The 14314-nt window shown below is 31.5% G+C and overlaps 1 protein-coding gene across 1 annotated transcript in view; it reads right to left on the bottom strand.

The window, feature by feature from the left end:
- Positions 1-14314, bottom strand: part of LOC139489809 (uncharacterized) — a 204321-nt gene that overhangs the window by 173405 nt on the left and 16602 nt on the right. The window contains exons 13-28 of the mRNA XM_071276656.1: positions 13673-13810; positions 12981-13145; positions 12188-12408; positions 11603-11732; positions 10736-10818; positions 10095-10182; positions 9621-9749; positions 9095-9174; positions 6879-7122; positions 5886-6095; positions 5146-5265; positions 4175-4318; positions 2657-2836; positions 1809-1937; positions 869-1207; positions 97-282 (exon numbers count right to left, since the gene is read on the bottom strand). Coding sequence (XP_071132757.1) covers positions 97-282; positions 869-1207; positions 1809-1937; positions 2657-2836; positions 4175-4318; positions 5146-5265; positions 5886-6095; positions 6879-7122; positions 9095-9174; positions 9621-9749; positions 10095-10182; positions 10736-10818; positions 11603-11732; positions 12188-12408; positions 12981-13145; positions 13673-13810 — 2586 coding nt within the window. The remainder of the gene's footprint in view (positions 1-96; positions 283-868; positions 1208-1808; positions 1938-2656; positions 2837-4174; positions 4319-5145; positions 5266-5885; positions 6096-6878; positions 7123-9094; positions 9175-9620; positions 9750-10094; positions 10183-10735; positions 10819-11602; positions 11733-12187; positions 12409-12980; positions 13146-13672; positions 13811-14314) is intronic.

Here is a 14314-nt window from a genome sequence, read left to right as displayed (position 1 = left end):
ATGCCTAAATAAATTCCCATTCTTCAACAAAACCTTACATTTTCCCTTAGTTTATAAAACAATGTCCTCATTTTATAACAAAAAATTCAATAATACCTCAGTATCTGCATCGTTTGCTTGTACAGTCAACACTTCTTGGCCAATATTCAATTCCTCGCTAATCTCTTTGTAATATGTCTGGTTGAAGAAAAGTGGTGCCGCTTGGTTTCTCTTAACATTGACGGTGACAACAAAATTTTGTGGAGGTGAGCCATTACCACCATCTGCCACTGCAACTGTTATCTGTAAAACAAATAATATTTTTTTCAATTCATCAACCACAATTAAATAAAACAGCCAAACCAAAACCCCACAGCAAGATTTAGTTAAGGTGGTACCTAACACTACAGGGAGATAACTCTGTAAAATCAGCTTAACGTTTTAATTACATTGTATTGTTAAGGAAATATTAAGCTTCTCAATGATCGAAATTAGTATTTGTCAAACTGCTATATATCCAACCAAATTTTTCCGAGAAAGTGATTGGTTCCAGCTTTACTCTATTAACCAACAGAACAAATAGAGAAAACACAACCCTTATATTCCTAGATGGGTACTTTAATTTAACTCTTGTATTTCCTGACTTGGTACATGCATTTAACCCTCATATTCCTGACTTGGTAGAATTATTGAACCCTCATATTCCTGACTTGGTAGAATTATTGAACCCTCATATTCCTGACTTGGTAGAATTATTGAACCCTCATATTCCTGACTTGGTAGAATTATTGAACCCTCATATTCCTGACTTGGTACAGGTATTTTCCAAAAAAAAACATAAAAAAAACCCCAAATCACTTCTTACCATTTATCATTTATATAAACTTACCGAGAAAGTATTGATGTTCTGGTTATCAGCAGGAGACCTGATCAACTGTAAATCAAACTCCTGGTTCCCACCCTGCTTCACTCCTCTGAAATAGCTCTGAGCTGTACTGTCACCAACTATTGTGTAAGTTAGCGTATTGTAAGGAGCCTGCGTATCTGCATCTGTTGCACGAATTCTAACCACAGATTCAAGAAGAGGCTTCGTTTCTAAGATTTCTACAGTAACAGCAGCTTGGTTATTTTGCAATACCCAGACTGGATCATGTAAATTACGTGTAACATTAACTGTCACGGTACCAGTAGCACTTAAACCAGGTGGGTCTGTTGCTATGACAGTCAACTGGAAAAAAATATTATATTTTATTTAGCCGAATTTAATTTAAAAAGAAACAAATTTTTTGAACATATATAACATTCATAATTTTAATCATTTCTTTTAAAACAGGCCAAAATACTTTTTTCTTGAAACAAATCTTACAGATTTTCTAAATATTTTATCTTAATTTTTTTTTATCTGAAACTATTGTGTTTAATTTGAACCTCTTTTCACACTATAAATAACCATATGTCTAATGCTTAACAGAAAGTTTTTCTTGAAACAGTATTATATTGAGTGTTATCATAGTTATATCACTATGTATATATCTAAACCTCTTTTATAACAATTTTAATATACTGTTAGAGCTAATTTCCTAATGCTTGTAGAGGAAGACTTGGTTTGTATAAACGCTTGCTAAATTATTGTAATCAAAATTGACATCATTCTGCAAACAATAGAAAGGCTTAGTTAAACCTGTATATATCATATTTAAATTTGATTGGACATCATTCCAAATACTATTGTACAATATACAAAGTTAGTAACCTAACAAAAGTCTTAATCTACATGCATTAGGAAATAAGCTGTAACAAATTTTTTCCATGAATAAACTGATACTCACAATATAGGATGTGGAGTCATCACTTAATAAGCTATTCTGAAGCCTAAGAACACCTCCACTTTGTATTTGGAAAAGATTCGGTACACGATTGTCTGGTATTAAAGAGTAGGTCAAGGTGTTAAACTCAGTCTGAAAAAATGATTAATAATTCATAAATTAACATACTGTTAATCAACAAATTCTTCTTGAACGATTTATTTTCGTGACTTTCATGAGTAGAAATAGAACATGAATATTAATTGCTGTGAAAATTTAAAACTTAAATCTTTCCTTATCTAACTACAAAGTGTTTTTGAAAATCAGAACATTAAATTGCTGCAAAGTTGGCTAGAAAAGTTAAGTGTGAAATAAAGTACAGACAAAATAAGTGGGTTTACTGTGATTACATAGTACATATAGGAACAAGTATATCTAATACAATCATGGAGTCTGTAATAATACAAAATCCATTTGAATGAATATTAATAAAAAAATCTCAATTTAAGACAGTGCCAATCGCAAATTTGCAAATAATATTTAATAAACGTATTATACTATATTTCAGCATTAAATAGATATGATGTCCAATTTTCACTGGATAAATTGAGACAACAGAATTTTACTAGGTGCTAATGAAAAAAAAACTCCAACCCCTTCCAAAAGAGAAATAAACCATATCTACTATCAAGACAAGATAAAAGTTGTAAACTGCCTTAATTTTAAAATCCTTTTTTGCCATAAAAAACCCTGATTGGTATATTTCATTGACTAACTTTATGTAACACCATCGAAGTCTGAATTAGTAAATATGTATAACAAGAAGTGGTCTTAAAAAAGGTTTAACAAAGAGCTCTAATAAAATTTCTCACTCTTGTATCACTGTCCGTAGCCACAAATGTACCAATTGTACCCGTAGGTTGGTTACTATTTATGTTAATCGTTGTAAAAGTCGGTGAGAAGGATGGTGCTGTATTTCTGATGACGTTTACAGAAATCGTCGTTGATGCACTATTTGGGGAAGCTCCGCCATCTATAGCTGATACGGTAACCTGGTAAAAAAAGAAAGAATTGTTACTCTAGATTCAGAAATTATTTATTATTGCAATTTCATCATTTCAGACTAACATGTGATTTTATGTTTTTTGCGATATACAGATAAATGCTGTTTAATTCATATAAATTTTTTAAAATGCATGATTAAACAAGTGAAACTGCGAGCTACTGCTCACTGATGATACCCCCGCCGCAAGTGGATAATATTAATAGTGTAAAAATAAGCAAGTGTTCGGTAAACAGGAAGTTGTCAAGTGATGAATCTGAAAACGCATCACACGGTATAGCTGACTTATAAAAATCCTGAAACCAAATTTCAGAAATCCTTGTATTGTAGTTCCTGAGAAAAATGTGACGAAAATTTTTAACTTGGTTATCATGTGTAAAATCATACAAGTGTTCGGTAAACAGGAAGTTGTCGAGTGATGAATCTGAAAACGCATCACACGGTATACCTGACTTATATAAATCCTGAAACCAAATTTCAGAAATCCTTGTATTGTAGTTCCTGAGAAAAATGTGACGAAAATTTTCAACTTGGCTATCATGTGTAAAATCATACAAGTGTTCGGTAAACAGGAAGTTGTCGAGTGATGAATCTGAAAACGCATCACACGGTATAGCTGACTTATATAAATCCTGAAACCAAATTTCAGAAATCCTTGTATTGTAGTTCCTGAGAAAAATGTGACGAAAATTTTCAACTTGGCTATCATGTGTAAAATCAGACAAGTGTTCGGTAAACAGGAAGTTGTCAAGTGATGAATCTGAAAACGCATCACACGGTATGGCTGACATATATAAATGTTGATACCAAATTATAGAAAGGGTGGATGTGTAGTCCCTGAGAAAAATGTGACAAAAGTTTCATGGGACGGACTGACTGACGGACTGACTGACGGACGGACTGACGGACGGACTGACAGACAGAGGTAAAACAGTATACCCCCCCTTTTTTAAAGCGGGGGTATAATTATTGAGATTGTAAACCTGTCACATTTTTCACATTAATAAAAACATCACAATTTCAGAATTATTTTGAAAATAAAAGCGCTTCATACTAAAATTTTGTGCAAGATCAACACTTTTAAAATCATTAAAAAATTACTTTTTATGCAACAACCTTGAAATTAAAGAGTTATATCAAGCTTTTCCTTAATTTTTTCTATGCATGGCTTTAAAAATGTCACGGAAAGCATATGCAATCATAGCTGTTGTATTTTATAGGGAAATACACTTTGATATTGGAATGCCTCATGACTGTTATTAGCCAATCAAAGAAACAGATTTTAATGTAATTATTATTAGTCAAAGTGATATAATAAGATACTCACTGTGTATTGGGTTGCTGAATCACCAGTCAACGCTTGACTGATCACAAGTCTAGCTGGACTCTTTGGATCAATATAAAACAAGTTATTGCCACTGTTTGGAACAACACTGGCAATGCTTATGGTAACATCACTGTTAGCAGAACCCTAAAACAGAAAGTAATTTATTCAAGTATGATAATTATGAGCTTTTTATTTCATTGCATAATCTATAAAATTAATTCTAGTGGACTAAACGAACCAAGAAAAGTCAAGAACTTGTACCTTAATTTTCTATTTTTACAATCAACAAAAAAAGGGAAATAGAACCAGACACAATTTTGAACAACAAACATTTTTATACTACTGACAGGAATATCACCAAGTGTAGCAGTAATTGTAGTCATAAGTAACTACAGACCCATAGATTCAAAGGAGAGAAACTTTACAACCCCTTTCCCCTGAGTAAGAAAAACAAGAATGTGTCCATAGTACACGGATGCCCAGTCCACACTATCATTTTCTATGTTCAGTGGACCGTGAAATAGGAGTGAAACCTCTAATTTGGCTTAATAAATTAGAAAGATCATATCATAGGTCACATGTGTACTAAGTGTCAAGTTCATTGCACTTCAACTTGAACGATCATTGCAATTAAATAGGGACACATAGTTGAAACCCCATTTTTTGAAAATGGCCCCTTAAGGTGGTAGACCTTGGTTCAGGGAGATAACTCTTCAAATCAGTTATGTGTTTGTAAAAGTCACGTTTCAACAATGTATTTTAAGCATTTACCTGAAACAGATTGAAAATAATCTATGTGACCTAGAAGCTTAAAATATATTTATGAAAATGGTTGACACAAACGTACTGATGATTTATAGAGTTATTTCCCTTAACCTAGGTCTACCTCCTTAATGGAGCATAAAAAGAAGATGTAGTGGTACTTACTCTGCCTGGCAAATGAGAGAGAACTACAAAAGAGAACTACTTACTGGAGGATCCCCATCTGTTGCAGTAATCCTGACCAACTCACTACCAACTCCTGCTGTTTCAAGTACTGTCACACTGCCAGATGGTGTAATAGCTATTACTGGTGTGAAATCATTCTGGTCCTGTTAAAAGAAACATTTTTTATCATTATAAGTTAAGAACACCAATATATAAATACAAAATTTTTCATTATTAATTAAGTATACCAATCAAAATACATTTTTTTTATTATAAATTAAGTACACCAAATAAAAATACAAAATTTGTCATAACAAGTTTAAAAAGTACACCAATATATAAATATAATTTTTTTTTCAATAATCTTCAAAAACAGGAAATAAAATCTAGGCCAAAATTCTATTTTGGACACGCACTAACTAATTGACTTGATAAGGAACATATGTAATAAGTTTTAATATGATGTGTCTAAAAACTACCTTAGATTTTAACCTATCACATTCCACTTTCAGTGAACCTTGAAATTTGGGTCAAACCCTAATTTGGCATATATACTAAACAGTTCACTTCATAAGACCATATGTATTAAATAAGTTTGAAGTTGATGTGAAGAAAAAATCCAAAAGCAAAACTTTAATCTTCCACATGAAACTGGTTCTAAAGACTGAAGGTCTTTTCCAAAGACATAAAGTGTCAGAACTTTTATAGCGAATTGCATTGAGAATGAAGGTAAAGGTAACATCTGACACTCAATGTGATCGGCTGTAAGAAATATAAAACTTACAACAACATCAACTGTGACTGTGGCAGTTGATGATAGTCCACCTCCTTCACCTTGCTGTGTAGTAACAGTGAAAATGTACCGAGGGGTAGTCTCAAAGTCTAATGCTGCATTGGTAGTAATTCTACCATCATTGGCCTGAATACTGAATGGGGCGAAATTTCCACTTAGAAATTTGTAAGTGATAGAATCTTGTGTGTCAGGATCCATGGCCTGTAAAAATAAACAAAACACAGAATAAATCAAGATCTACTGTCAATCTCTTGCATTACATTTCTACAAATTCAATATCAAGATATGTATTCTTTCATTAAAACACTTCTGTTTAACATTTCACTTTAATAATTACAATACAGAGTCAGTTATCAAATGTTTAATGTTTCCTTTAAATAATCATTTTTGCAGCTGTGATACTTTATGGGAGCTTGTTTTTTATTCTGTAGTCACTTGAACTATTGTATGACTGTTATTGACTGTTTCTTTAACTTTCGTATGACTGTTTTTGACTGTTACTTGAACTATTATATGACTGTTATTGACTGTTACTTGAACTATTATATGACTGTTATTGACTGTTACTTGAACTATTGTATGACTGTTATTTGAACTATTATATGACTGTTATTGACTGTTTCTTGAACTATTGTATGACTGTTATTTGAACTATTGTATGAATCTTATTGACTGTTACTTAAACTATTGAAAGGCTGTTATTGACTATTCCTCTCTGACCAATACCAAACTATAACAAGTTTATGCATTGTGTATACTTACATAACTTGAAAATACAGATTAAATTCTTGTATAATTTCTGTTTTTTTTCTACTAATTTAACAAAGAATAAATTCTTGTTTGATTTTGCCATTTGATAACTTTCCATTTTGAATTTCCCTTGTGGTTCGGTACTTTTATGATTTTACTTTTTTTCTTCTTTATGGTTATATTTAAATATAACTTGGGTAAATATTAAATCATAACTAGTGAGCTCTAACTTACTGTAACTTGGACAACTAGTGAATTGACAGGAGCTGTTTCAAGGATAGTAGCTTCATAGTTCTCATTAGTAAACCTTGGAATCTCATCTTGAAGGTCGTTGACATTAATTCTTACAGTGGTTGTACCAATACGGGGATTAGCGCCCTGATCTGTTGCCTGGACAACAATTTCATGGAATTGTTTAGCTTCATAATCCAAAACAGCTACTGTTGTTATTTGTCCACTGTTTGCATTGATGGTAAATCTAGGAAATTTAAAAAAAAAAAAATCATGGCATATTAATAGAATGATCACAACAGTATATTTTCCATGTTAGTTTAAACAGTATTTATTAATGCAAAGTTATAACAATGAAGTGGTCAAATGTTACATGAAATTCAAATATGGGATTCAGAAAAAAGTTTGGTAAAACTTTTATAAATTTGTCTCCCGAATAAATGACATATATTTAAGACAATATGATGTGTAACATTATTTCCCATTTTTAATTGATATATATTAAATATTTAAAAATGTTTTACAGAAAAGTGAGACGAGAGAGAAAAAAACCTTGAGACATGAGAAATGTGAGCTTTTTTTGTGTCATTAAAATTCAGTTTGTTGGTTTTCTAATTTGTCATATTTGGGCCTTTTATTGCCAAATATACAGTTTTGTCTAAGGCTGTGCAGAGACCAATATTTGCTTACATCCAGGTCATTTTAGTTGATTGTTGTCTCATTGGCAATCATACCATATTACCGAATTTTCATACAAGAGTAATCCAACTGTACTGAAGTCCTTTTTTCTTGCATTTGATCAGATATAATTTGACTTTAGTACGGGCAACTTAAAATTGACAAACCATTTAAATCAGAATAAGAAATGTAATTAAGTCAAATATACCATTAAAAAGGTTAGTTAATGTTAGTTTAAACAGATATAAGAAACCGCATAATTTTTCCAAAATTTTATTTTTAATTATAATATAAAAATAGATGTTTTTGATCTTGGTAAAAGCTAAAAACAAAGGTGTAGCAAATAACATAAACTGACAGAATTTTTAAATGCCAAAAACTATTTCTAAAAGAATAAATTTATTAATTGGTTGTTAGCGTTGTAACTATCCTAGTCAATTAAGATTGGAGTTGAGTGCACTGCACGAGCGGGGTTCAAACTCACAACCTCAGTGTTGACTGGCTGTTTATACAGTAGTAAAACTACTAAGACCACTTGGCCACTGAGGCCTCCTAAAATAATAAATGGCATGAAAGCAAAAAGCAAAACAGTTAATTTGCTAATAGTTACGAAATACTCTAGTTCACACGAAACAAGTTTAAACACATGAACTAAAATCAATATTACTATTTTCTGTTAAAACAAATAGCTATGTTAGTTCTAACACAATACTTACATACTGAATAAAAACAGAAGAATAAAATATCAATATTTCTTAATATCTTATACAGTACTAAAAACTAATTCATTATAAAGGTATTACATGGGAAAACATGCCCAATTTTTGAAAGTAAGTTGATGTTCCAAAAACATGCGAAATATACCTATGAATTTTTTTTACATACACACTGTACTTTAATTACAAGGTAAATGTTATTACTTATATTATTTGATTACTTTTTACTGGAATTTTCCATGACATTCAGTGACTTATGACAGGGATAATAGGACTTATGCTGTAATTTGACTTAATGGTTAAACTGATGTGCAGTAAAGTAATTAAGAACAAGAATGTGTCCATAGTACACGGATTTCCCATCCACACTATCATTTTCTATGTTCTGTGGACCTCAAATGGGGTAACAACTCTAATTTGGCATTAATATTAGAAAAATCATATCATAGGTAACATGATTACTAAGTTTCAATTTGATTGGACTTAAACTTTATCAAGCAACTACCTCAACCAAAAACTTTAACCTGAAGAGGGACAGACGGACGGACCACCGAACGGACACGCAGACCAGAAAACATAATGCCCATAAATGGGGTATATGAAATGAAAATACTATCTTTATATGGAATATGCATTGTGGAAATATTTTCAATTGGCTCTGAATGTGTTTTTCTTATAACCATAATTTGAACAAAAATTTTCACAAACCATAAAATTGATATCCACAATAAAAAGTACTTCCAGATTATGGCAAATATGTAAATATACAATCTTATACTATCCATCTAAAATCTGTGTTGTACATAGAAGTTAGTTTCTACTTACAAGTTAGCTGAATTGGTATTAGAATTAGGTGCTATAGAATACTGGATCTGTCCATTTGAACCAGCATCACTATCATTAGCCTGAAATAGACAGGGAACCAGATAATATAGCCAGTCAAGGTCGTTAAAAACTTCCATTAGTTGTTGAACCAGATAACCATATATAGTATCATTAACAGTACCAGATGGCCATTTTGAAAAACAAAAGTCTCTTCAATAAATGTATGAAACTACAATAGGCGGGCACATTTGCCCTGTTAATCAGATCAAATTACCTGTTTTTGTACTATCAAACTTTCGGGAACTAGTTCGCTCAAATATGCAATCAAAGAAAGGTATGTTGAATATTTCAGCACAAGTCAGGATAAGGTATAGTTTTGACATGAAATTATTTTGCCACTTTTTTTCAACTTATGACAAAGTAGCCATTAATGTTTAAAATTGCAGAATTTAACATAGAAAGCAATGGTGCTATGAATTAGTGGTTTTATTTCTTAAGTCAAGAAGTTAATTAAATGCATACTCACTTTAACTATTCCAACATCAGCAGGTGGTTGTAGACCCTCATTTACATCAAAAGTATATATACTTTTATCGAAGACTGGTGTTATATCATTAACGTCTGTTATAGTGATCTGTAGTGTGGCTGTAGCACTCTAAAAATCATCAAAAATAATTCACTTTATGGATTTTTTTTTGATTTTTCACATCCTATTTGCAAGTTTTTATTTTTGCAATTTTAATTAATTTGAAGCAGTCTGTTACTGATATCATTTTTTCAATTTTCAAGGGTGCTATTTTTTTTTCTTTTTTGCTTATGTTATTCACATATATACAAGCTGGAAAATATGACCTATTCCAGCGGCACGCTTGTATATAGGAGGTGCTCCACCTCCCCCTATAATAACTATCATGGTGTTATTGGTTTTTTTTTTATAATTTTATCATTCATGACTTAACATTTTTTCTAGATTTCTAAAATACTTCTTGTATTTACATACCAATGGTGTGTTATCTGTCACTTGTAGGCCAATACTGTAAGAGGGAGTGGCTTCACGGTTCAAAGCCTTTGCTGTCGAAATTTCACCACTAAAAAAGAATAATCGTTCAATAATATCATGCACAGTGAATGATATCAAACAAACCGATCTCAAACCAACTTTTATGACGTAAAAAGAGAGGAAATAAAAATATTGAACAAGGGACTCCAAAGAGTCTGAGTCATTCAGTTTTATGTATCTATGGAGCTTCAGGGGTAAGTGATAGCTTTGAAAACATGTTTTGGTGAAGTCAAAACAAAATAAAACTATAGACTGTCAATAAAGCCATTTTTTGTCATTTAGTCAAGGGAAATAAATAAAAAGAACGTATCTTCTAAGTAAGATAACCGACTCATTATCTTCTAAGTAAGATAACCGACTCATTACACTGAATCTACACATCAAAATGCCTCTAGTTCCTATGATTTACTAGGAAACTTGGAAAACAAGGCAAAATATCTGATTTTTGTAGTGTTATAACTGTTAATTTAAAAACATACAATCTTTTAGACAGACTGAGTGTCTGTTAATTGAACGAATTTACAAGTGTTTTTCTTAAAAATTAACGTACTCATATAAATATTACTTTTATGAAAACTCACTTGTTTTGATTAATAGAAAAGTCTCCATTATTATTTCCTGATGTTATAGCATATATAAGAGCAGAGCCTTCTGGGTCAGTTGCCTAAAATGTAAAGTATATAAAAGTTATAAAAGTTTCTACAGCTAATTTTCTAATGCATGTACAGCAAGACTTTCGTTAGCTTGCTTGCTTTGTTTATATATTGTCCACTTTTAATTGGGATGACGTCCAATCAAATTTAAATATAATATATACATGTTAAATTATGCCTATATATATTATTTGAAGATGTCAATGTTATTAACAAAGCTTGAATTAACGTTTTACAAACAGAGCAAGCAAGCCTACCAAAGTTTTACTCTACAAGCATTAGGAAGTAAGCTGTAACACAAATTATTCAGTCGTTATATTTCTTTAAAATTCTTAGCTTTACAATGGCTACATTGAATGTCTGAATGCATCATCAATGAGTCACTCTGAATTAGTTAGAGATTTTCCGTATATCAACTGCAGACTGCTGAATGTACACCTATCCCACCCAGGGATTTGTGAAAAAATTTTCGTGTGTTAGGACTACATGCATTGGCAAGTAGGAGATATCTATTACGGGAAGGAACTGAATGATTCATGTTTATAAGTTTTCCATCATAAGAACAAAAAGATATATGACAATGGTTACCGATATCAATTTATTTTCAGGGTATTCAAGTAAAAGAGAAATAATTTTAAGCAGAAGTCGAAAATTTAGATTTTTTGTTTTTGTTCTTATCTAGGATAAAGGTATGAAATACCAACAGGTTAAACAATAATTAGGAATCAAATTACTGTGGCCTCAATATACATCTTTAAAAACATCACTTTCCATGGAATTATTTTGAAGACTTACATCCACTTTAAATATTGAAGTTCCAACTGGTGTTCCCTCGCTAATTGACAATGAGTAAACAGAGGCAGGAATTACAGGTGGTCTGGTACCAGTTCCAGTAATTTCAACACTGACGGGAACAGTTGATATTCTGTAAAATAGTCAAGGTTAGCTATCATCATTAACACAATATACAATATATGATAATAAAATAAAACACTGTGAAAACTATGGGATCTTTTTTTATAAATTATTTTACCATTGTTATTATCAATACTGTTAATTCATTATTATTCGTTGGATACCAATTTTTCGTTGTTTCATGGTTACAAATAAACCAGGAATTCAAGAGTTCAATAAAGTACTAGTTTTCTATAGGCTTGAATGCAGACGACTGAAATGTTAAACCACGAAAATGCAAAGATTCCGTCACGCTTCAGTGATTCCTTATATAACCAACCAAACTTTTTCTGAAAAAGGGGGCTGGGCCTACTCCCCCCCCCTAAATCCACCTCTGAATATCATGTTGAGAGAACAATATAAATTTACATAATTGAATAAATTAAAATTTGAAATATTTGAAATTTAAAATTCATTTTTATTCACCTTCTGTTACTAGGTTCTAGGGCAGAATCTTCCGCTTTGACTATGATAACATAGTTCTCTTCTTCTAAAACACTTCCGTTTACAGTAATAAAAGCGGTCTGAGTTGCGGTAGATCCTGAATTTTTTGTAATGTAAAATTTATTCATTCCACCATTGGTAACACTTTCAATAGAAAATTTGATATCCCCATTAACAGTGCTGTCATCATCAGTGGCAGAAACCTGAAACAGATAAGTTAACAAAAATAAAGTACTTCCTCGTCTTACTTTTATAGTTGAAATCCTGTAGGTTGTCTATAATTGATTACATCCACTTCATTTGAACTTTGGTTGATAGTTATCTCGTTGAAATCATACCAAATCTCCTTATAACTTCTGGAGTGGTTTATCATCTCATACCTAATAGGGTGTTATTTTCGCAGGATTAAAATTTCACGATTTTCATCGAATAAGGTATACGAAATATTTTGTTGGCTATTACTTTGGCGGATTCAAAATTTTTAACAATACCTTTGCATGTGCCATTGTTTATTGGTGATTTTGTTCTATCCCTGAAGTCCTAATTGAACTCTAATACCAATAGTGGGGAAAATTGTGGTATTAAAACTATATTACTCTTATTAATAATTTATTTTAGGTTGCTTAATGTCCAATGGCAAATGTTTCATACATGTTCAGGATGATTCTTCTTATACAGAATTCCATGATATTACCATAACATGTATGATTTATGGTTTTTCAATAGCAACAGGAAAGATGACCCATTCTATGACTATTCTAATAGAATAATTTACCGTTACAAGAAGCTTAGGGCTGTTGGCATAGTCCTGTTCAGCTGTTGTTATAGCGTAACTTGGTGATGTAAATGTAGGTGTGTTGTCATTCAAATCTCTCACGATCACATTAACATTTGTTGCACCATTCCTTGGACTTGCTGTTCCAACTTCTGTTGCTCGGACCTAAACAAAAAAAGGCGGAAATGTGAAATATCATCTGTGTATTAACATTAACAGTTTGTAGTGTGGTGTGAATTTTTGCTCCCAATTGAAGGTGTCCCATTGACTTCGAGATGAAAAAAAACCAATAAATACTCTTTAACTTTGCTTTAAATTATTTTAAATATATGTAGGAATTTTGTGTCATGAATCAATATACAATCTCTATTCTTATCAATATGTACTATTTATACACTTTTTAGCTAATGTATATTTTGTAAAATTAAGTTTATAATATCAATAACTTCTTTCCAAAAATTATTAGGCCATTAGTTTTTTCGTTTGAATTGTTTTACATTGTCATTTCAGGGCCTTTTATAGCTGACTATGCGGTTTGGACTCTTGCTCATTGTTGAAAGCTGTGCGGTGACATTGACCTATAGTTGTTAATTTCTGTGTCATTTCGGTCTCTTGTGGAAAGTTGTCTCATTGGCAATCATACCACATCTTCTTTTTTTATATTTGTTTTATTTCACATTATTAATACTTACAGTAAATATATAGTTGGGACTATTCTCAAAATTCAGATTATTGATATTCAGTTTAATATATCCTTCAGGGTATGGTGTTACTATAAAATCTGTTGTTCCCTCAACGGTTAATGTATACTGTCCTTGTTCTCCAGGTGCCTATATAAAAATTAAATCAAAGAATTTACATTTAGATTTATTGGAGATCTTTAAGATTTCCTGCTTTTGTAGGTCTACATGCACAAATTCCTTCATAATTCAGCCAAAGTCAATTGGTATGAGCTTTGTTCATTGTTGAAGGCCTATCGTGGATAATTTCTATGTCATTTGGAGAAGGGGATATCATTCCTAATTTCCCCCAAAATAATAGCCAAATTCCCAAGAAAATAATGTGTGCATCTCCACATCACAATATAACAATTCCAAATTCATAAACTCATGACTAAACTTTCTAACGTGACAGTACCCAAATTGCACCTATTTTGAAACTTTTTTCACCTACGTTTTATTTTGTAGCCATATCCTTCTTTATTGTATAGGTATACTGATTTGATTTTTAATCAATATTGAGTCATAGAAAAATGGGTTTGAATCGACCTCCAAACTATTCATGATTCCGTAATGAGAAGTACCCAAATTGCATCCATGCTTCATTCACGTCAA

This window comes from Mytilus edulis, chromosome 9 (genome assembly GCF_963676685.1).
Source record: "Mytilus edulis chromosome 9, xbMytEdul2.2, whole genome shotgun sequence".
NCBI lineage: Eukaryota > Metazoa > Mollusca > Bivalvia > Mytilida > Mytilidae > Mytilus > Mytilus edulis.
This window is presented reverse-complemented; position numbering and strand designations above follow the sequence as displayed.